Here is a 24,590-nt window from a genome sequence, read left to right on the forward strand (position 1 = left end):
AAAATGTTTAGCCCCACACAGGTTAAACAAGTGAAAGATGCTTTGTGGGGGGGGCGTTGGAAGAGCTCACAAGAGAATGCACAGAAGACCCCGGCTCCAATCCCCTCCACCCAAAATGCCACAGCTGCTGCTACTCAGGAGACTCTAACACATTTTTCAAAGATATATTATTAATTTCCAGCCTTTTGTTTTACTGAGAGGATCTGTACTCCCATTACTCTTACTGCTGCCTGGCCACATCATTCAGGAGATTCCATGTCATTATTCCCATGGTTACTTCTCTTTCCTGTAGGCGCTAAGCCTTAGTGGAGTAAATTCCAAAAGTGCTGGTGGTAACTCTCTGGTATCTCAACTAGTCAGCACAAGGCTGGACAGTGAGTGCCAGTTGTCTACAGCACTTCCTGTTCCCCTCATCCTGCCTCTCATCTCCCAGTACAGTTCCTCCTCTACAAGTATACTATCCAATAGCCCCCAATCCCACTAAGGAACTGTATACTTTATAGTTAGCTTTCATTTAAGATCTGCTATCCCCACCTTTCACCCAATACAAGGTCCAGCAGTCCTGCTCCTTAACGTTCAAATTTTCAAGGTTCCTCATTAATACATGACTTGATAGTCTCCCTGCAGTATACATTGTGATAATTCTTCCCCCTCCCCCAGTATAAGGTCTGGTAGTGCCCATCCCTTCTCCCCAATACAAGATCTTGTAACCTCCTTCCTCCCCAAATCGTAGGCCTGATAGTTCTCTATACTCAGCCCACCCAGAAAAAGGTTCAGTAATTCCCACCCCACTTCTCCAATCACAGTACTGCTTCACTTTGGACATTCAGAAGGCTGAGCGTTTGAGAATACTAACCTCATCTTTGTTTACGAATCCCCAGATGCCAGCTGCCACCTCACAAGCAAATAGGATTATCAGACAAGCGAAGAACTGAAAGAGAAAAAAAAAAGAGAACACAACATTAATGCAGCTCTGGTTACTAACACCTGCGCAGCACCCTTTGCATGGCACAGATAAGCTACAAGCTTTCAATCATATCTGCTTATTACAACCAACCCAACAGAATCAATGAGCCTGCAGAGTGCTATTAACATAAAAAATACACCAAGGCTCTTCACAATGGAAAAAGGAGAATGGACACGGTCATAGTGGAAAGGTGAACTAAGAAGTGGAAGAACTCGGGATGACATTCCAGACAATTGGATCAAGGTGGTTAAAGTTTCTACCACAAACTGCAGTATGAAGTGAGGAAGATTGTAATGAAGGGTATAGTCAGAGGACTCATGATCCAGGAGACAAGTAGAATGGAGGAGGAGGATGCAGCAGAATTAGGGGACTGAAGGTAATAGAAGTTAGGAAAGAATGAAGATTGGCAACTACAGAGTGGGCCAAGAAAATGGTTACTTTTGAACTCCTGCTCCTCCTGGACCTCAAAATGCATTTTCACACCTCCTTGTGAGGTGGCTCCATCTCTTGGTTGATGAATTCTACTGGATAAAGCACTCAGAGCAGATCAGTAGACCATAAAGATGGCTTTGCGGTCCTAGCTACATATAGAATACTCATCTAATTTTATTTATGATGGTTCCGCCCAATCAAATGAGTACCTCAGCTGTCTATTAAACAATCGCCAAGTGTGCAAAAGTGAGACTGAAAACCAATGTTAAGTCTATTGCTTTGATGCGGATTCCTATACTATATATCTGCATGAATGTATGTTAAGAGCTGGGGAATGAAATACTTCATTTCAAACGCTGCAAGAGGTTTCCAGGATTTCGGTTTTGGTTCCAATGACTAGCATTGGTGAGCAGCGTGTGCTACAAGACACTCAGAACTATGCAGACTTAACACCACAGAAACTAGCCAGCTGCTCTTTCTAAGCACCACAAAACTGCTAGTGCTGGGCTGGAGACACCTTTCTCATAACAGAGAGATTCGCATCATAGAAAGGCACAAGACCTCAACAATGCAACTTGAGCCTCAAAACTAGTCACACTTTGGTGTCTCACTTCCATCCTCGTAACAAGGTGTAGAGGCAATACACACACAAAGCATACGTGTGTATTCCCACGAGTGCACAGCATGTTTGCTCAATGGTTTGATGGATTGTGTGTGGTTTATTAACAACATAAAACACTTGTCCTTTTACAGCACCTTTACTGCAGGAAAACTCAAGGCCCTTCATAGAGGCTTAATCAAAAAAAATGGCCACTAAGTCAGTGGGGTGGGTGATGAAAAGTTTAAAGAGCTGGGTTTTAAGGAGAAACTTGAAGGCTGAGGGGAAGGTGGAGTAGCAGAGAGGGGATTCCACAGCATAAGACAGAGGAAATCACAGCCGTCAATGCTGGGTGAAGGGAAGGAGGATGCAAAGAAAAAAAAGGCTGCATCCAAAGAAATGGAGAGGTGGAAATGAAGTGTGGATTTGCAGGGCCGGAGGAGGTTAAAAGATTGGAAGTGCAAAGCTGAGGACAAGAATTTTAAATTTGTGACAACATGGGGTTCCGATGTTAATAGAATGGGAACAGGAAAAGTAGTCATTGCTGGAGATGCACTAGTTATGATTAACTAGTTAGGCTAGTATAGGCACGAGTGCAAAAATCAATTTCTGCTCATATGGCAATTTCCTCATTCCAAGACTCAGTCTAGTGAACCTTCAATACATTTCCTCTAAGGCACCTATATCCTTCCTTAGGTAAGGAGATTAATTTTGTGACTTGTGTACAATAATACCCAGGTCCTACTGAATACCATTTCCTAGCTACTCGCCATTTAGAAAATATTTTGCTTTCTATTTTTCTTACCAAAGTGGGTAACTTCACACTTCTTCACATTATATTCCATCTGCCACATTCTTTTGCCACTCATTAACCTTTGCAGCTTTGTTGTGCTCTCTTTACTGCTAGCTTTCCCATCTAACTTTGTAATATATTCAATTTTGCTGACAATACAATCTATATCAATGACTTAGATGAGGGGACAACCAAATATAAATAACTGAAGCCCAAGTATGAATGGCCTACTTCTGCTCCTACATCTTATGGTCTATTCATCTTTGCAGTATCCCAAACAGTATAACCTGGCAACTCAAAAATGAACTGCTCTCTCCTTGCTTTCCACCCAGTAAACCAATCCATAACCCATGCCAATTTATCTCCAACCCCACAAGTTCTAATTTTGTGTAAGAACCTCTTGAATGGCATCCTATTGAATGCTTTTTGAAAATCCAAAAATAATACATCCACTGGTAGTTCCTTATATATACTGTTTGATAAATCTTTGTCTTTTGAGATTTTAACTAAGATCATAAGAAATAGAAGGCCATTCAGCCCCTCAAGCATGCTCTGCCATTCAAGATGATCATGGGTGATCAGATTCCTGCCTGCTCTCATAACAGACTCACTTGTCAAAAATTGTCCAGCTCAGTTTTGAATGTATTCAATGACCCAGCCTCTGCTGCTCACTGTGAAGACCCCTTTTTTTGAAACTGTGCCTCCTGGTTCTATACCCCCACGCCCCCACAAAAGAAGATACGCCTAGCATCTACCCTGTCAAGCCCCCCAGAATCTTATCTTTTAATTGGATCGCCTCTCACTTTTCTAAACACCAATGAGTAAAGGCCTAACCTGCTTAACCTTTCCTCATAAGACAGCCCCTTCAGCCTAGGAATCAGCCTAGTGAACCTTCGCTGAGCTTTCTTTTTGCAAAAATCTACTTTATTCATAAAATATCTGAAAGAACATTACAAAAAATTTCAAAACGGCCATCACAACAAGTGCAATAGTATTCAAGTTTTCCACATAGGTCATGTTGTGCCAAGGTACTTCAATACAATCAATGAACATTACAGGCATTTCAAAATGGTCATAACAGACAGAGCAATGGTATTTAAGTTGTCTACATAGATCACGTTGCACTCAGAGGTGCTTTGTGATACCTGTAATATTCACTGCATATACTTAGAGTCATACTACCCGAGGGGTCTATACAATTCCCAGCTTCTCGATGCACTATGGCAGAAAGGTCTTAGACAGCGACCTTTCCTCATTGCGCCTTTGTGATGGCTGCCCCAAGCTTTAGTGCGTCCCTCAGCACATAGTCCTGGACCTTGGAATGTGCCAGTCTGCAACACTCAACCAGGGACAACTGTTTGCACTGGAGGACCAACAAATTTCGGGCAGACCAAAGAGCGTCTTTCATCAAGGTGGTGATCCTTCAGCTGCAGTCAATGTTTGTCTCGATGTGTGTCTCTGCGAACAGCCCATAGAGCACAAAGTCCTGTGTCACGGAGCTGCTCGGGATGAACCGCGACAAAAAACCACTGAATCTCTCTCCAGGCCTTCTTTGTAAAGGCACATTCCACAAGGAGGTGGACAATAGTCTCTTCCCCACCACAGCCACTTCAAGGGCAACATGCAGAGGAGCCGGGGGGAAGAGAAAGACTCCTGCCATATGTAGGAAGGATCTGGTGGGTAGGGCCTCTCTCACCACCAGCCAAGCTACGTCTTGATACTTGTTGGAAAGTTCTGGTGATGAGGCATTCTGCCAAATGACTGAAAGTCTGCTTGGGGAGCCATCCAACAGGATCCACCATTTCCTTTTCCCGCAGGACCTTTAGGACGTTACATGCCGACCGCTGCCTGATGGACTTGTGGTCAAAGGTGTTTCGCTGCATAATTTTTTCCACGAGGGACAGGTAGTACAGCACGGTCCAACTACTTGGAGCGTTCCACAGCAGCGTGGCCAGACCCATCCTTCACAACACCGGTTCGATAGAACCTCCGCACACAGCGACACTTGATGTCTGTGTACAAAGGGTCTATGCACAGCTTGATGCAGCCACACACAAAGGTGGCCTTCAGGATGAGGGTGATGTTGGGCACATTTTATCCCCCTTTATCCAGAGGTTTGTACATCGTGTCCCTGCGAACATGGTCCACTTTCGACCTCCAGATAAAGCGAAAGATGGCTCGGATGATCACCACAGCGCAGGAGTGAGGAATGGGCCAATACAGCAACACCAAAAGTGCTTCACACCTGAGGACCAGGTTCTTATCCACAATGGAGAGGGAGCATCACTTCCACATGTCCAGTTTCCTCTTCACCATTGTCACTCACTCCTTCCCGTTTCTAACGCATACCCTGGTCCCTCCGAACCATATCACCAGCACCTTCAGGCCGTCTGACCTGACGCTGAAGGGGACAAAGGATCGGTCATCCCAGTTCCCAAAGAACATGGTCTCGCTCTTGCCACAATTTACCTTGGCTCCCGAGGCCAGTTTGAACTGGTTGCAGATGTTGATCAGTCTGCGCACCGACAGTGGATCCGAACAGAAGATGGTGACATCGGCCATGTAAAGGGAGGCTTTGACCAGAGTGCCTTCACTGCCTGGGATCACCACTCCTCTTATGCCTGGATCCTTCCTGATGGACTCAGCAAAGGGTTTTATGCAACACACAAACACGGCATGGGAGAGTGGGCAGCCCTGCCTGACTCGATTTAATTCTGAAAGCTTTCTGGTTCCCACCCATTGATTGAAACTGCGCTACAGATGTTAGTGTAGAGCAGTTGGATCCGATTGTGTATTCCCTCCCCAAACCCCATTTTGGGGAGAACATCCACCATGTAGGTGTGCGATACTCTGTCAGAGGCCTTCTCCTGGTCCAGGCTGATGAGGCAGGTGTCCACATCCCTGTCCCATACACAGTTAATCGTATCCCTGAGTAGTGTGAGGCTGTCAGAGATCTTCCTGCCAGGTACAGGTGCAGGCCTAGTCAGGGTGAATCAACTTCAGAGCGGACTTGACCTGATTGGCAATGACCTTAGAGAGAATCTTACAGTCCACATTCAACAGTGAAATGGGTTGCCAATTTCAAGTTTCCTCCCTTTCCCCCTTCCGCTTGCAAATGAGGGTGATGATGCCTTTCCTCATGGATTCTGCCATGCTGCCGGCCAGAAGCATACTCTCGTACACTTCCAGCAGGTCTGGGTCGATCCAGTCCAGCAGAGCCGAATACAACTCCGCCGGTAAGCCGTCACTTCTGGGAGTTTTACTCTTCTCAAAGGACTCAAGGGCCTTAGTGAGTTCATCAGGAATGAGCAGTTTGTTAGACTGTCCCATGTACGGCCTCCCTGATAGAGGACAGGAAGGAGTGGGAAGCTGTGCTGTCTGTGGGCTTCATGTCATACAATCTGGCATAAAAGGATTTGCTGATCCTCAAAATGTCGGACTGCGATGACTTTACTGGGCTGTCCTCTTCCATCAGGCTGCTGATCACAGAGCTCTCAGTGTACCTTTTGGAAGAAGAAACATGAACACGTTACATCCAGTTCCACGGAGCGGACTCTGGACCGGATGACGATCTTGGAGGCCTGAGAGGCAAACAGCGAGGCTTGCTGGCTCTTCACCTCTTGGAGTTCCTCCTTGACATCGACCCCCATCGACTGTAGCCGGAGCAGGTTCTGCATGTTTTTCAGGAGTCGGGATATTTCCCTCTGTTCCTTTCTAGCCTTCTGGACACCTTTAAAAGATGAAAAACTTCTTGATGTTCTCCTTGATCGCTTCCCACAAGTATGTCAGGGACTCAGAGGGGTTTCATCGTTCTCCAATCTTGGTAATTCCTCAAGTTCCTCGATGTTCTCTGGGCACAGCAGTTGCATTTTCAGCTGCCATGTTCCCCTGCCAACCCTCTAGTCTTCCTGCAAGTGACAGTCGGCCAGTAGGAGGCAGTGGTCAGAGAACAACACCGGCTTGATGTCGGTGGATCTGACTGAACGCTTAGGGACACCAACAGGAAGTCTATCCTGGAACGCATGGACCCATCTGGCCATGACCAGGTGTGTCTACGCTATGCTCTATCTGCAGGGCTGAAGACGTTGTGCAGTTTGGCATCCTTTACTGTTTCCATCAGGAGTCTGGATGTGCCGTCCAATCTGCTGTCGGCCCTGCTGGATCGTCCAGCTGCATCGTTGATGCAGTTGAAGTCATCACCCAGAATGACCAACCTGGAAGTTGCCAACAGCAGTGGGAACTGAAGGACCACCAGCCACTCACTGTTTTGAGCCAGGGCACATACATTAATTAACCGGAGTGGTGCATTCTTGTACAAACGTCTGCTACGAGGAGGCACCCGCCCACCACCTCCTTATCCTCGGAGATTGTGAAGTTCCCTCCCCGCAGAATACCCAGGCTGGAGGAACGTGAGTCATTTCCTCCTGATCAGATCGATGGCCCATGGGGCCACCATCGTGGTCATTGCCTGTAGGAGCTGAGGTGCGGTATCACACATTCCTGCAGAAACATAATGTTTAGGAGCAGGAGTAGGCAATTCAGCCCTTCGAGCCTGCCCCGCCATTCAATACGATCATGGCTGATCTCACTTCGGCCTCAACTCCAATTTCCCGCCCTCTCCCCATAACATTTCAACCCTTTGCTTATTAAAAATCCGTCTAGCTCCTCAAATTTATTCAGCGTCGCAGCATCCACTGCACTCTGAGGTAGTGAATTCCACAGATTCACGACCCTTTGAGAAAAGTAATTCCTCCTCATCTCTGATTTAAATCTACCACCCCTTAGCCTAAAACTATGGCCTCTCGTTCTAGAATGTCCCACAAGGGGAAACATCGGCTCCATGTCTACTTTGTCTATCCCCTTTAGCAACTTATATATCTCAATTAGATCTCCTCTCATCCTTCTAAACTCTAGCGAGTATAGGCCTAAATTGCTCAATCTCTTCTCATAAGGCAAGCCCCGCATCTCTGGAATCAACAATGGAAACAGGTCAGCTTTGACCGTGGCAAGGTAATCCAAGGTCACAACACATTGCGCAGTAGATTTAATGCTTCACACGCTAATGGACACAATCTGTATCCCCATTTTTAAAGTATTTTGTCACTTACCAGGCCTGTTGTCTCTGACAGTTCCAACCCTTTGGTCTGCTCCTACATACCCATAAGTGTTCACAAATTCTCACTTTTGGTGGGCTGAGGAAACTGTCCTGAATCGCTGGAGATGTTCCACTCAGGTGACATCAAGGGGTTTGTGCGAGAGCGAGGTTTGAATTGTTCTCTGTTGGAGAAGTCTCTCCGATCCATTCCCCCTCTGGGGCATTACTGCTCCTGGCTTCCAAGAGCTGGGGTGCGGAGTGCTTCACTGCTCCCAGCTTCCTGCGGCTGGGGTGCACTGGCCTTTTCAGGAGGAGGATGAAGTTGAGATGCATTGGCATCTTCAGTGTTTCTAATGTTCTGGACCTCGGGTGTCATCTCCTCCTGCTCCCTAGAGCTTCGCTGCTTTCTCTGTAGGTGCCACCCTTGCCCTTCATCCGAAGAGCAGCAGTCCCTGTTATCCACGTTGGATGGGAGTCGCCTCTTGCTACTTGTCTGGGAAGTGGCTTGGTCCCTTCCTAGCCCCTTCTTTTTGGTCTTCACCAGCTGCCACTCCCCCGGCTGATCATCTGCTGGTTACTCCTCCATTAAATTTGCTCTGCTGAGGAGCGAGAGGTTCGTAAAAGGGTGCAGTTGCTTGGCCGTCTGCTGCCTCAATCTTTTCCTTCCTCTCGTCTCTGTGACCTCCTTTGTCCCACTGTGCTCGCTGGAGGCCTTGGTGGGTGGAGGTTTGCAAGTCTCCTTGACGGTAGTGACACCCACCATTTCATCTGCTTGCCCCTCCTTGGTTTGGCCCCTGTGCTTAAGTGAGGCGACATTTGGGGCAGGTCTTGTAGAAGTGGCCTGCCCTGCCACACAGGTTGCGGCACTTAGTCTGTTTACAGTCCTTTGTCTGGTACCCTTCCTGCTTGCAATCCTTGCAGAGAACAGTGCTACAGTTGGCCGCCACATGTTCAGATTTGCCATGAGTGAAACTACGGGCTGCCCGGCATTGATAAGGTAGCCACGGCTTCCCCCAATAGTGAAGATGGAGGAAGGGTGGAGGATTTCTCCCTTACCATCCATCTTGAGTGTCACCTTGACCTGGCATTTGCTGGTCCAAATCCCAAAGGCAACCTTGACCTCAGGGCAGTTCCCAACCTTGTCAACCTGGTGAGGAAGGTGAGCACATAAATGACAGTAACATGGGGGTTGTGGAGGTGCAGAGTCACCACACGGTCCCTTTGCGATGGCAGAGTAAAGAGTGGCTCCGCCGTAAGGATTCTCAGCTGTGGCTGGTCTCTTCTCCTTGAGCACCTTCAGGAACTTGATGCAGGCAGCAACATTCTTGAAGGTCACATCTAAGTATCCAGCGCTGGGGAAGTCCGGCAGACAATAGATCTCCGCAGCTTCAAATCCACAGGATTCTCTTAATGAAGAGGGCAGTCAATGAGTGTACCTCCTTCGCTGCTTTTCACTGCCAACCTAATGATGTTACGTACCCCCTGGTTTGGGGCTCAACTGGTTGCAGCCATCGTCTCCAAGTTCCCGATGTTAGGCACTGAAGCCTCAAGGAGAACAACCAATCACAAAAGAGCTTCCAATACCAAATGGCATAAAGGTTGAAGCCTTTGCTGAAACCCCCCAGTAAAACAAATAATACCCACAAAAACACTTACACACATGCAAAGGTGACCATGACCATGGTCTCGCCCCTGCCAGGTAAGCAAGTGAACCTTCTCTGAACTACTTTCAACGCAAGTATATCCCTCCTTAAGCAAGACGACCAAAACTGTACACAGACCTCGATGTGCAATCTCAGCAATGCCCTGTACAATTGTAGCAAGACTTCCCTACTTTCATACTCTATTCTCCCTGCAATAAAGACCAACATTCCATTTGCATTCTAATTACTTGCTGTAGCTTTGTGATTCATGTACAAGGCACACAAATCCCTCTGTACTTCAGCATTTGTCAGTCTTTCTCCATTTAAATAACATCCTGCTTTTCTATTCTTCCTGCCAAAAAGTGGAACAGCTCACATTTCCCCACATTATACTCCATCTGCTACTTGTTGCACAGTCACAATCTATATCCCTTTGTAGACTCTCTATCTTCCTTACAACTTGCTTTCCTACCTACAGTCAGACATAGGAACATCAGTAATAGGAACATTGGAGCAGGAGCAGGCCATTTGGCCCATTGAGCCTGCTCCACCATTCAATAAGATCATAGCTGATCTGTTCGTGGTCCAGCGCCACTTTCCTGTCTGTCCCCCATAACCCTAGACTCCTTTTCCTAACAAAAATCTTTCTAACTCTGTTTTAAATAAATTCAAAGACCCAGCCTGCACTACTTTCTAGGGAAAAGAATCCCACACACCAATAACTCTTTGGGAGAAAGTTTCTCCTCGTCTGTCTTAAATGGGAGACCTCTTATTTTTAAACTATGTTTTAATCTCCCTCAAGAGGAAGCATCCTCTGGGTATCCACCCCATCAAGTCCCCTCAGGATCTTGTGTTTCAATAAGATCGCCTCTCATTCTTCTAAACTCCAGTGGGTATTGGCCTAACCTGTTTAACCTTTCTTCATAAGGCAACTCCTTCATCCCTGGAACGAGTCCAGTGAATCTTCTCGGAATTGCTTCTAAAGCTATTATATTTTTTTGTTAAATAAGGAGACCAAAACTGCACACACTACTCCTGCACAGTTGCAGTAAAACTTCCCCACTTTTATATTCCATGCCTCTTGCAATAAATGCCGACATTCTATTTGCCTTCCTAATCACTTGCTGTACCTGCATTCCAACTGTGTGTGACTCATGTATAAGTGCACCAGGATCCCTCTACCACCAGATTCTGCAATCCTTCGCCATTTGAATAGTATTCTGCTTTTCTATTCTTCCTGCCAAAGTGAACAAGCTCACATTTACCCATATCATACACCATCTGCCAAATTCTTGCCCACTCAATTAACCTGTCTATATCCCTTTTGCAGTTTTTCTGCCTTCTCTTGACAACTTACTTTCCTACCTATCTTGGTGTCATCAGCAAATTTAACTATCATACATTTGGTCCCTTCATCCAAGTCATTGTTATGTATCGTAAATAGTTGAGGACTCAGCACTGATCCCTGTGGCACTTCTGGTTACAGCTTGCCAATCTGAATGAGACCCATTTATCACTACTCTCTGCTTCCTGTTAGCCAACCAATCCTTTATCCATGCTAATATGCCACCCCTACACCATGCACTCTTATCTTGTCTAGTAACCTTTGATGTGGTACCTTATCAAGTGTCTTTTGGAAATCCAAGTGCATCACATCTACAGGCTCCCCTTTATGCACCTTGAATGCTACTTCGTCAAAAAGCTCTAACATATTAGGACCCTGCTGCCAGGGTCAAGGATGTCACAGAGGGCCAGCAGGGTATTCTTTTGGGAGGGGGTAAAAACCAGAGGTCATGGTCCACATTGGGACCAATGGCATGAATAGGAAAAGGGATGAGGCACTGAAAGCAGATTTTAGGGAGTTAGGAAGGGGATTAAAAAGCAGGACCTCAAGAGCCATAATCTCAAAATTACTTCCAGTGCCACCTGCTAGTAAACATATGAATAGGAAGGTTGAGCAGTACAACACATGGCTGAAGAAATGGATTAGGAGGGAGGACTTTATATTTCTGAGGCATTGGGATTGCTTCTGGGGCAGGTGGGACCTGTACAAGGAGGACAAATTACACCTCAACAGGATTGGAACTAGTGTCTTCGCGGGGAGGTTTGTTAGCGCTGTTGGGGAGGGTTTAAACTAGATTGGCAGGGGGATGGGAACCTGGAGGGGAATTCAGAGTGTGGAGGGGGAAAACTGAGTGGAAAGTAGTGAAGCATTAACTGATAATAAGGATATATCAGAGAGTTTGTATCAAGATAGATAGAATACTTGGCGAGCTTGATAGAATTAGAGTAGGCAACACTAAGTCATTAAATGGGGTCAGAATAAACAGGAAAGTAAAAAAATCCTAAATCAGGGCTAACATGCATGCATGTGAATACACGAAATGTGATTAATAAGGTTGAACTACAGGCACAGGTTGACAAATGGAATTATGATATTATTGCTATAACAGGGACCTGACTCAAAGGAGGGCAGGACTGGGCGTTAAATATTCCTGGGTACAAGGTGTTTAGGAGACACAGGAAAGGGGGTGGGGGGGGGTGGCTGTGTAGAGTGACAATATTGATTAAAGATGACACTACAATACTGCAGAGAAAGGATGTTCCAGGGAGGTCGAAGACAGAAACTCTTTGGCTAGAGGTAAGGAATGGAAAAGGTGTAATAACATTGATTGGTGTAGTATATAGACTACCAACTAGTGGAAGGGATGCGGAGAAACAAATTTGCAAAGAAATTATGGAGGAGTGCAAGAGTTAAAGAGTAATCATAACGGGGGACTTATTATCCAAGTATAGACTGGAATAGGAATAGTACAAAAGGACAAGTGGGGTGAGAGTTCCTGGAATGTGTTCAAGATAATTTTCTGCAGCAGTATGTTTCCAGTCCAATGAGAGGACATGCATTTTTGGACCTGGTTCTGGGGAATGAGTTGGCCCAAGTGGATCAAATATCAGTGGGAGAGCCTCAAGGGGACAGTGACCACTGTATCATAAGGTTTAGGTTAATCATGGAAAAAGGACAGAACAATATGGAGCAGGGATAATTATTTGGGGGAAAACCAACTTAGATGGGATAAGAATCCGCCCGAGTCCAGACAGTTGGAATCAAATGTTGGCAGAAAAGACAGTAGCTGAACAATGGGCCACCTTAAAAAAAAAGTATTGCAGACAATGTCAAGGTATATTTTCTTGAAGGGAAAAGGTAGGACAAACAAATCCAGAGCAACCTGGATGACAAGAGAGAGAGGGATAAAGATGAAAAAAGTGCATATACGACAGATGTCAGGTAGAAAATACAATGCAGAATTAGGCTGAATAAAGAAGGACCAGAGGGCAAGTGAAGAAAAGCAAGGGGAAAGCATGAAAAGAGGCTGGCAGCGAACATAAAATGGAATCCCAAAGTCTTCCATAAGCATGTAAATAATAAAATGGTGGTATAAGAGATTAGGGCCAATTAGGGACAAAAAGGGGACATGCATGTGGAGGCGGGAGAAATAGCAGAGGTGTTAAATGAGTACTTTGCCTCTGTCTTTACAAAGTAAGAACTTGCTACCCAGGCCGAGGAGAGAGAGGGGGTAACTGGTACATGAGAAGAACTTACAATCGAGAGGAAGGTGGTATTAAAAAGGCTATCTTTGCTTAAAATAGATAAGGTACCAGGGCAGGATAAGATGCATCCAAGGGTACTGAGGGAAGTGAGAGTGGAAATTGCAGAGGCACTAGCGATAATCTTCCAGTCTTCCTTAGACATAGGGGAGGTGTCAGAGGACTGGAGAACTGCAAATGTTACACCCTTGTTCAAAAAGGGGTGCAGAAATAAAGCTGTCAGCTACAGGCCAGTCAGTTTGACCTCAGTGGTAGGAAAACTTCCGAAACGAGTGTATGGGATAAAATCAATAGTCACTTAAACAAGTGCAGGATAATTAAGCAAAGCCAGCATGGGTTTATCAAGGGAAAAGCACGTTTAACTAACTTGGAGTCTTTTGAGGTGGTGACAGAGAAGGTTGATAAAGGAAACACTGTTGATGTGGTGTATATGGATTTTCAAAAGGCATTTGATACAGTGCCATACAGGCTCATGAGCAAAATTCTAGGTCATGGAATAAAAGGCAAAGTAGGCACTTGGATAAGAAATTGGTTGAGACAAGAAACTGTAGTGATAAATGGTTGTTTTTCAAATTAGAGGAAGGTTTGTAGTGAAATTCCTGTGTGTTGGGGTCAGTGTTAGGACCCTTGGTCTTCCCGATATATATTAATGACCTAGACTGTGGTGTGCAGGGCACAATTTCAAAATTTGCAGATATGAAATGAAGGTTGGAAATGTTGTCAACTGTGATGGGAATAGTTTTGAACTTCCAAAAGGACATAGACATGTTGGTGGATTGGGCAGACAAGTGGCAGTTGAAGTTCAATGCAGAGAAGTGTAAGGCTATTCATTTTGGCAGGGAAGATATGGTGAGACAGTACAAAATAAAGGGAGAGTCTCTAAAGGAGGCGCAGGAACAGCAGGACCTCTGTGTATGTGTATATAGGTCATTGAAGATGGCAGGGCACGTTAATAAAGAGAGCAGTTAATAAAGCATATAGTATCTTAGGCTTTATTAGCAGGGGCATTGAGTACAAGAGTAAGGAGATCATGTTGAACTTGTATAAGACACTAGTTAGGCCTCACCTGGAGAACTGCGTCCAGTTCTGGGTGCCATACTTAAGGATGTGAAGGCATTGGAGAGAGTACAGAGGAGATTCAAAAGAATGATTCCTGGGATGAAGGACTGTAGCTATGAGGATAGATTGGAGAGGTTGGGACTGTTTTCCTTGGAGAAAAGAAAGCTAAGAGGAGACTTGACAGAGGTATTCAAGATCCTGGGGGGTATGGACAGGGTAAATAGTGAGAAACTGTTCCCACTCAAGAGAACATCAAGAACTAGAGGGCTTAGAATCAAAATAATTGGCAAAAGGAGTAAGTGTGATGTGAGGAGAATTTTTTTCACCCAGAGGGTAGTTGGAGTCTGGAACAAACTTCCAGAAAGGGTGGTGGAGGCAGGTTCGATCGAGGTATTCAAAAGGGAATTGGATTGCTATCTGAAAAGAGAGGATATGGAAGGTTACAGGGATAAGGCAGGGGAGTGGGTCTAGGTGGAAAGCTCTTTCAGACAGCCAGTGCAGGCTCGATGGGCCGAAAGGCCTCCTTCTACACTGTAAAGATACTGCGATACTTACTATATCTTTGTATAGTCAGTAAATTTGGCTACAATACAGTCTGCCCTTTATCCAAGTCATTAATATAGATTGCAATTATAGATTGTATAGCTCTAGCACTGATCCCTGTGGCACCTCACTGATTATAGTTTGCCAAACTGAAAATGGCCCATTTATCCAGACACCATTTCCTGTTAGTTAGCCAATCCTCTATCCATGCTAATATATCACCCCAACACAATGAGCTCTTATTTGTGCAGTAACCTTTTATTTGGCACCTTATCAAATGCCTTTTGGAAATCCAAACACACATCTACTAGTTTCCCTTTATCAACCATGCTTGTTACATCTAAGAGCTTTAACAAATTTGTCAAACACAATTTTCCTTTCACAAAACCATGTTGACTCTGCCCGATTGTATCATGATTTTCTAAATGTTCTGCTACTACCTCCTTAATAATCTAGAAAAAGTACTTCTGCATGCTTTCAAACACTTCTTAAAAACTTGCAAGCAGAAAGGGAGTTTATCCAGTACTGTAGGTCATAGATTGCAGCAGTGAAGTAAAGCAGGCATCAGGATCCTGTCCTAGAGCCAGCAGCCATGTCTGAGGAGTGTGAAAGCTAAACAATAACAGAACCAAACAGAAAGGAATCTTTGTGTTTTACCGTTCCCAGCATGCATTGGGATTCCTGGATGGCACCATAACAACCAAGAAAACCGACAATCATCATCACAGCTCCAACACCAATCAGGATGTAGACCCCTGTGAGGAGAGAAAGAGTAGTGATTAACACGTAAAAGCAGCAGTATCTACTAGGGGGCAAATACACAAACACTTTATTCAGCTCACTGCTATGCCTGAACACCCAATGTTCTTTTCATTCACCCTTTCTTATTTTTGTGATCTGGGTGAGGCCAACTTTACTGCAACTTTGGAATATTCATCCAAACTGGCAACTGTTGGCACAACAGGCACCACAATTAGTCCAAGCATTCCTGGATTATGATTAGGGCTCCCACTTCCCATTGTTACTCAGTGAGCTCGACTGGACGTGTGGCAGGTGAGGACAGGATAGAGACTGCTGCTGATGCCTCCATGGCTGAATGACTATCTGCCAACACTCACCATATAGATTAGAAAAGAATGGGCATACACGCAAGAAATAGAAGACAACCCCAGGAATAGACTTGATCAGTGAAGAAATGGGTATGGGATAATCAAGGAGAACGGGGGAGGGGTGAGAACAAACCAGAACTAGAACAAAAAAGGGAGGTCTGGAGTAAGCAAATGGTCCTGGTGGCAGCACAGCACCAAACACATCATCAAGCTCCAGAAATATCTGCACCATGACAACAGCAAACTTGAACTCAATAATCCCTTTTTACAAAAAAACAAACCCATTCCAGTAAATGTCACATTTGCAGCTATTTTAAATATTTCAAATGCTCTCCGTGGGTGGATCTATGACTGAATAAGAAATAGATGACTGAGTTACAGATGCATCTGCCCAATTCCATTTACAAAGAACTGATACTGGATCTTGCACATGTTTGGGGAAAGTGAAAGCAGCCAAATTGAAAGCACTCATACACCAGTGGCCTGCTGCCTTAACTCTACATCACAGATACTAGAGCATTATGCTGCTGCCTGTCACTGTTAATACAGAGGCAGGCATGAGTGGCATCCGTTTTGAGCCAACTATTCTACAAGCGGAGGCAAATAACTGGCAGGCTCCATTTCTGATGACACTTACTTTAACAGTGTTGAGACAAATGAGATTGAACACAGGAGAATATGCAATTTATCCCCTTACCAAGGGGACTGAATAACCAATGTGCTCCCTTAGCTCATGATGACAGGTTGCTTAAATATTGCTTATATTCCCTTGAATTTAGATGGTTGAGGACAGAGCTAATTGAGGTTTAATACGTTAAAACAAAAGATTCAGAGAAACTATTTCCTCTCATAGGGGAATCTGGAACATGGTGGCACCATCTTAAAATTAGATTCAGGAGTGAAATCAGGCAATATGGTTTTCCACACAAAGGACAATGGAAATCTGGAGAACAAAGCAGAACTAGAACAAAGGGAGGTCTGGGGTAAGCAAACTATTCTGGTGGCAGCGCAGCACCAAGCACATCATCAAGCTCCAGAAACATCTGAACCATGACAACAGCAAACTCAAGCTCAATAATCCCTTATTATCTGGGACCAGTTCTCCTCGAAAATGCAGTGAGTGCTGGGTCACCTAAAATTTTAAGATGGGACTTGACAGATTTTCTATTCGGTAAGGTATCAAGGGATATGGATCAAGGGTGGGTAAATGGGGTTGAGGTCCAGATCAGCCAAGATCTAAATGGTGGAACAGGCTCGAGAAGCTGAATGGCCTACTCCTGCTGTATATTGAACTGAAGACTGAATCCTTGCATTGATTTCCAACCTTGTGACTGACATTCACGAGGTGATTAATCCCTCAAACTATCCTACAAACTTCTGTTCTTGAAGTAATGTTGTTCCTGACCCAAGGGTGCTTGACACTGATATTTCTTGCAGATGCAGAATACATTTCCCTCTGCATTGTCTCATCAAGCAATCCCAGCTCAAGTAAGAATTGGTTAGATTCATTGTACCTACAGATTAACTTTAGAGTGTTTCTAAACCCCACCCCCGCCATCTCATTTCCTTTAGCAGCCCGAGTCACACTTCAAGTTTTGCATTTACACCCAGCAACCAGGTTGGGACTGTTCAAAACAGTCAAAGCCCATCATCACAGTCCAAGATGAGACTTTTATCCCCTGGATTAGAAGTCAGGTCTCAAATGATCATATGGATCACTAGAGGGCAAACAGAACCATAGAAAATTTACAGCGCCGAATGAGGCCATTCACCCCATCTTGTCCATGCCAGCCCGAGGACACCCAGGTGCCCTTTCTAATCCCACCTTCCTGCACCCGGCCCATAGCCCTGCAGCTTACAGCACTTAAGATGCAGATCCAGGTACTTTTTAAAAGAGTTTAAAGTTTCTGCCTCTACCACCAACTTGGGCAGCAAATTCTGGACACCCAGGTGCCTGCTGCGTAAAAAAGTTCTTCCTCATGTCCCCCCTACACCTTCTGCCACTTATCTTGAATCTATGTCCCCTGGTTCTAGAATTCTCCATCAAGGGAAACAATTTTATCCTGTCCACTATCTATTCCCCTCAATTTTGTACACCTCAATCAAGTCACCTCTCAGCCTTCTTTGTTCTAAGGAAAATAACCCCAACCTATCCAATCTCTCCTCATAGCTACACTTTTCTAACACTGGCAACATTCTTGTAAACCACCTCTGCACTCTCTCCAGAGCTATTACATCCTTCCTGTAATGTGGTGACCAGAAATGCACACAGTACTCCAGTAGTGGCGTCACCAGTGTTTTATACAATTCCAACATTATATCCTTACTTTTATATTCTATACCTCTGCCAATGAAGGAGAGCATTCCATATGCCTTCTTTACAACCTTGTCTACTTGAACTGCTGTCTTCAGGGACCTGTGCACTTGTACGCCAAGATCTCTCACTACATCTACTCTTCTTAGTATATTCCCATTTATTTTGTAATCCCTGTAACTGTTTGACCTCCCTAAATGTATGACCTCACACTTATCTATGTTAAAATCCATCTTTCCACTTTACCGCCCACTCCACCAACCCATCTATATCGTTTTGGAGATTATGGCTATCCTCTACATTATCCACTACTCAGCCAATCTTTGTGTCGTCTGCAAATTTCCCAATCGTGCCCCCCACGTTCACGTCCAAATTGTTAATATATAACACAAACAGCGAGGGTCCCAACACCGAGCCCTGTGGAGTACCACTTGAGACAACTTTCCATTCACAAGGGCATCCATCGACCATTACCCTTTGCTTCCTGTTACAAAGCCAACCTTTTATCCAGTTTGCCACATTGCCCTGAATCCTATGGGCTTTTACTTTCCTGACCAAATATGGCAGTAAGTGCTTAATCACAGGCGATGAGCACCCATTTAAAATGGGTAGGTTTTGTAGCAGCGTAAGAACACCTGCTCTTTTTCATTGGGAACTTTAATTGTCAATTGAACCCATGGAATCAGTAGAGATTTTTTTTTTTAAATCAATCACCTTGATGGACAACAACTCCAACAATTTAACACTCCAAGTACCAGCCTACCTTTTGAACCACTGACCACTTGCCCAAGAGACAAACATGACACCAGATATGCCAGGCTGACAGTATACATCTACATCTAAATACCAGCAAGAGACTAAACGTGGAAAGTGATTCAAAACAGTAAAATAAAAAGCATGCTGCATAGAGAAAGTGTCACAATTAATGGCAGATCAAGGGAGCAGTCACTGAGCACTATCATGCCACCTCTGGCTATTACCAGAATACAATATGCATCTGTTTGATGTGGAGTGTGTTCTATAAACCCTTTGTACTGAGATGCAATACTACTGACACACAAAGACATTATCAGGACACAACCTACTCCATGCCACCCCAATGCCAGGACTTGAATAAAAGCCTCTTAGATTCAGCTGCATTTTGAAACTTGTTTTCTTGTTGTGATGCACTACCAATCACTAGGCTGGTACGAGAAAGGACAGTGGTTTACAAGGCACTCTGAGCCAGCTGCTGGGACGGGGGCAACTGGAGAAAACAGGGGAAGATTCAGATCAACCAGCTGAGCCTCAGCAGCTCTGGGCTGATGCACTGTGGGGTAACAAGCTGCACCCAGAATATTAACTTGCTTCTGAACTTCAGGGATGTTGACTGACTGAGCATATCCTTGAGGGCTTTTCAGGCTACTCCATCCTAACTTTATACCACTGTACCCCCACTTGTAGTGGCGCCAGTGGGGCAGGACATACCCAAGGATGGTGATCCAAACATACGAATTAGTATGCCACTCAAGCCTGCCCCACCATTCAATAAGATCATGGCTGATCTGACTGTAACCTCAGCTCCATGTTACCCCCTACCTTCAATAACATTTCACTCCCTTATCAAGAATCTACCTACTTCTGCCTTAAAAGTATTCAAAGGCTCTGCTTCCACTGCCTTCCGAGGAAGAGAGAGTTCCAAAGGCTCACGACCCTCGGGAAAATATTTCTCTTCATCCCAATCTTAAATGGGCGAACCCTTGCTTTTAAACCGTGACTTCTAGTTCTAGATTCTCCCACAAGAGGAAACATCCTCTCCACATCCACCCTGTCAAGACCCCTCAGGATCTTATATGTTTCAATCAAGTCACCTCTTACTCTTCTAAACTCCAGCAGATACAAGCCTAGCCTGTCCAACCTTTCCTCATAAGACAACCCAACCATTCCAGGTATTAGTCTAATAAACCTTCTCTGAACTGCTTCCAACACATTTACATTCTTCCTTAAATAAGGAGACCAATACTATACACGGTACTCCAGATGTGGTCTTACCAATGCCCTGTAAAACTGAAGCATAACCTCCATACTTCGGTATTCAATTCCCCTCACAATAAACAACATTCTATTAGCTTTCCCAACTATTTGCCATACCTGCATTCTAACCTTTTGCGATTCATGCACTAAAGCACACAGGTCCCTCTGCAATCTCTCACCATTTAGATATGCTTATTTTATATTCTTACTTCCAAGATGGACAGTTTCACATTTTCTCACATTATACTTCATATGCCAGATCTTTGCCCATTCACTTAAACTATCTATATACCTTTGTAGACTGCTTATGTCCTCTTCACAACTTACTTTCCTACCTTTGTGCCAACAGCAAATTTAGCAACCATACCATCAAAGTCATCTATCAAAATTGTACAAAAGTTGAGGTCCCAGCACTGATCCCTATGGCACTCCACTCTTGCCAACCAGAAAATGAACCATTTACACCTACTTTACTTTCTACTTAACCTGTTAACTAGCCAATCTTCTACTCATGCCAATAGATTACCACCTACCCCATGAGCTTTTATTTTCTACAATAACCTTGGATGTGGCACCTTATCAAATGCCTTCTGGAAATCTAAGTACAGTACATCCACTGGTTCCCATTTATCCAAAGCACATGTTACTTCTTCAAAGGACTCCAATAAATTGATTTAACATGATTCCCCTTTCATGAAGCCATGTTGACTCTGCCTGATTGCCTTGAATTTTTCTAAGTGCCCTGCCATGATGTCTTTAATAGCTTCGAACATTTTCCCTGACAGATGTAGGGGTCTGGGATATTGGTTGTAGGTGATTTGGTATGACTATGTCAGGCTGTTGATGGACTAATCTGAGAGACAGCTCTCCCAATTTTGGCACAAGTCTCCAGATATTAGTAAGGATGACTTTGCAGGGTCCACTGAACAGGGTCTGCCCTTTTCATATCCAGTGCCTAGGTTGATGCAGGGTGATCTGTTCAGTTTTACTCCTTTTCAACGTTTCTATAGATACAACCAAGAGGCTTGTTTCAGGGGCAGTTAAGAATCAACCACATTGCTGTGGGTCTGGAGTCACATGTAGACCAGACAAGGATGGCATATTTCCTTCCCTGAAGGCCATTAGAGAACCAGATGGGTTTTTATGACAACCTGATTGTTTCATGATTACCAAGACCAACTTTTAATTCCAAAGTTATTAATTAATTTAAGTTTCTTCAGTTGCTGCAGTGTCTCTGGAACTTCAGTTCAGGTGTCAGGATTACCGATTTAATCATATTACCACAATGCTACTGTCCCCCTAATATAATTATAAACCTCTCATCCCCACCTACTCCAGACTCAGTGGCCTGTTTACAACTCTAGGCTAGGGAATGTTCTCTAGCGGCACTCAGTGGAGCAGAATCTGGAAAACACTACAATAATGAGTTCCAGGCCCCGCATTCAACGTAATAATGTGCTATGAACATATTTGTAACAGCAAGAACAGCATGTCATTACCACATAGCGGTGAGATGGAGAGAAGGGAAGACAAACAGCGGTCTTACACCTCCATAGCTCACGTTACCCACACTCTGCAGACCAAATTGAGGCTCCACCCTAAAAGTCCCACATTCACTGATCACCTCCCTGGTACAGGAGCTATTTTTATCATTGTCAATTTTATTCATGTTGTGTTCTTTGTTTAGAGCACAGGATAGTTGGACTTGTGGAGTGATGCCTTTCAATGGAAATGTTTCAGCCTCATGCAAAAATTCCAAATTTCAGGTCAGGAAACAGAGGTTGAGGCCCAAGATCAAATCACTTGCTAAACTCAAAAGGGGACTTCCTACTGTTGATGATGCAAGTCAGGACACGATCCCTTTTACACATAAACAGACTTACAGAAAGCAGTTCCCCTTCCAGTGCACATTTTGCTGTTGAAAACAATGAAATTTGCAGCTTGCAAAGTAGTTCCAATTTTGAACCTTTCCCATCAGATTGTACCCTACATTGAGAGGAGCCCCATGTAACTCAAACCTCAGTCCCTACCTCCTCAAAGGGGCCCAGTGCACCCAAGGTACCGTCTGTCCCCGACTCTTGAGAGTCACTACTACAGAAATTCTGGGTGCAACCAGTTTCTGAATGGATTGAGGGTGGCACAGCAATTGTAAAAAGATATTCCCAATAAGTGACACATGACAAGTATGAAACACTGGTGCTTTATCCAGCATGTCACGTGACAAATTCCACTAGATCAGGGTTAATCTAACTCAACTCCATTTACCCACCCATTATCCAGCAAGAATCAGAAATATTCTGGGAACTGCAAAGTGGATTCATATCCATTCTGCATTTCCAAAATAGCCTCAAGCACAGTCATATGCTCAGGCCTGTCCAGGTGAGGCCTTGTTAAACCACATTCCTTTCCATAGTGGGCTATCAACAGCAGCAGAATTGTACTCAACCACAATCTATAACCTCATGGCCCAGCATATCCCCCACTCTACTGTTACTACGAAGCCAGAGGATCAACCCTTGTTCAAAGAAGAGTGCAGGAGGGCATGCCAGGAGCAGCACCAGGCATACTTAAAACTGAGGTGTCAACCTAGTGAAGCTACAGGACTACTTGCATGCCAAACAGTATAAGCAGCAAGTGATAGACAGAGTTAAGTGATTCCACAACCAATGAATCAAATCTCAGCAGTCCTGCCACATCCAGTCGTGAATTGTGGTGGACAATTAAACAACTCACTGGAGGAGGCAAACAAACTACAAACATCCCTATCCTCAAAGATGGAAGTGCCTAGCACGTTAGTGCAAAAGATAAGGCCAAAGAGATAAGGCAGAAGCATTCACAACAACCTTCAGCCAGAAGTGCCGAGTGGATGATCCATCTCGGCTTCCTCCAGAGGACCCCAGTATCACAGATGCCAGTCTTCAGCCAATTCGATTCATTCCACGTAATATCAAGAAACAGCTGAAGGCACCGGATACTGCAAAGGCTATGGGCCCTGACAATACTCCGGCAATAGTGAAGACTTATGCTCCAGAACTTGTCACACCCATAACCTAGTTGTTCCAGTACAACGCTGGTCATCTACCTGGCTATGTGGAAAATTGCCCAGGTATGTCCTGTATACAAAAAACAGGACAAAAGCAACCCAGCCAATTACCACCCCATCAGTCAACTCTCAATCATCAGTAAAGTAATGGATCAGATCAACAATGCTATCAAGTGGCACTTGTTTAGCAATAACCGGCTCACTGACACCCAGTTGGGTTCCACCAGGACCACGGGGTGTCAGCTGTGGCTCAGTTCATAGCACCCTCGCCTTTGAATCAGAGGGTTGTGGGTTCATGTCCCACTCCTGGAAAACCAAGAACTGTGATTGTACTCGAAAGAAGTTGCAATCTGTGACTGTTGGTAACTCGAAAGAGTTTCCACCAGGACCACTCAGCTCCGAAACTCATTACAGCCTTGGCTCAAACATGAACAAAAGAGCTGAACTCCAGGAGGGAGGTGAGAGTGACTTCCCTTGATATCAAAGCAGCATTTGACTGAGTGCAGCATCAAGGAACCCTAGCAAAACTGGAGTCAATGGGAATCAGGGGGTAAGCTCACCACTGGTTGGAGTCATACCTATCACAAAGGAAGAAGGTGGTTGTGGTTGAAGATCAATCCTCAACTCCAGGACATCACTGCAGGAGTTCCTCAGGGTAGTGAACTAGGCCCAACCATCAGCTGCTTCATCAATGACCTTCCTTCCATCATAAGGTCAGAAGTGGGGATGTTCGCTGATTGCACAATGCTCAGCACCATTTGCGACTCCTTAGATACTGAAGCAGTCCATGTCCAAATGCAGCACCTTCCAAACCCATGACTGCTACCATCTAGAAAGACAAGGGCAGCAGACACATAGGAACACTGCCGCCTGGAAGTTTCCCTCCAAGCCATTCACCATCTGGACTTGAAAATATATCACCGTTCCTTCACTGTTGCTGGGTCAAAATCCCTCCCTAACAGCACTGTGGGTGTACCTGCACCACATGGACTGCAGTAGTTTAAGGCAGCAGCTCACCACCACCATCTCAAGGGCAATTAGGAATGGGCAATGAATGCTGGCCTAGCCAGCGTGTCCACATCCCTTAAATGGAAAAAAATAGTCCAGATCAGATTAGATCAAGCTCTCTCAGCCCCTTACTTTAGACCATCAGCTCCCTTTCCCTACATTTTTCAGTAACTCTTGAGCACAAGTCGCAGAGACATTCTACCACGCCCAGAGTTAAACAAGAAGCCTGGATCAGCTAAGTGGTAGTGTAAGTAGCAGCTGTGTGAGGTTCTGATAAAAGCCCAGTAAACACCTGGGAATGCCCATCTAAACCTTTACTCCCAATGGATCTAGTCTGTGTCCTTAGGTTAAGAATCTTCTCCTGTTC

General features: G+C 44.8%; 1 protein-coding gene across 1 annotated transcript in view; it reads right to left on the bottom strand.

Moving 5' to 3' along the window:
• Nucleotides 1-24,590, bottom strand: part of LOC144684778 (CD81 antigen-like) — a 76,940-nt gene that overhangs the window by 10,255 nt on the left and 42,095 nt on the right. Inside the window, exons 3-4 of the mRNA XM_078548987.1 lie at nt 15,394-15,491; nt 857-931 (exon numbers count right to left, since the gene is read on the bottom strand). Of these exons, the coding sequence (XP_078405113.1) occupies nt 857-931; nt 15,394-15,491 (173 nt within the window). The remainder of the gene's footprint in view (nt 1-856; nt 932-15,393; nt 15,492-24,590) is intronic.

The sequence above is a fragment of the Cetorhinus maximus genome, chromosome 9, assembly GCF_964194155.1.
Source record: "Cetorhinus maximus chromosome 9, sCetMax3.hap1.1, whole genome shotgun sequence".
NCBI lineage: Eukaryota > Metazoa > Chordata > Chondrichthyes > Lamniformes > Cetorhinidae > Cetorhinus > Cetorhinus maximus.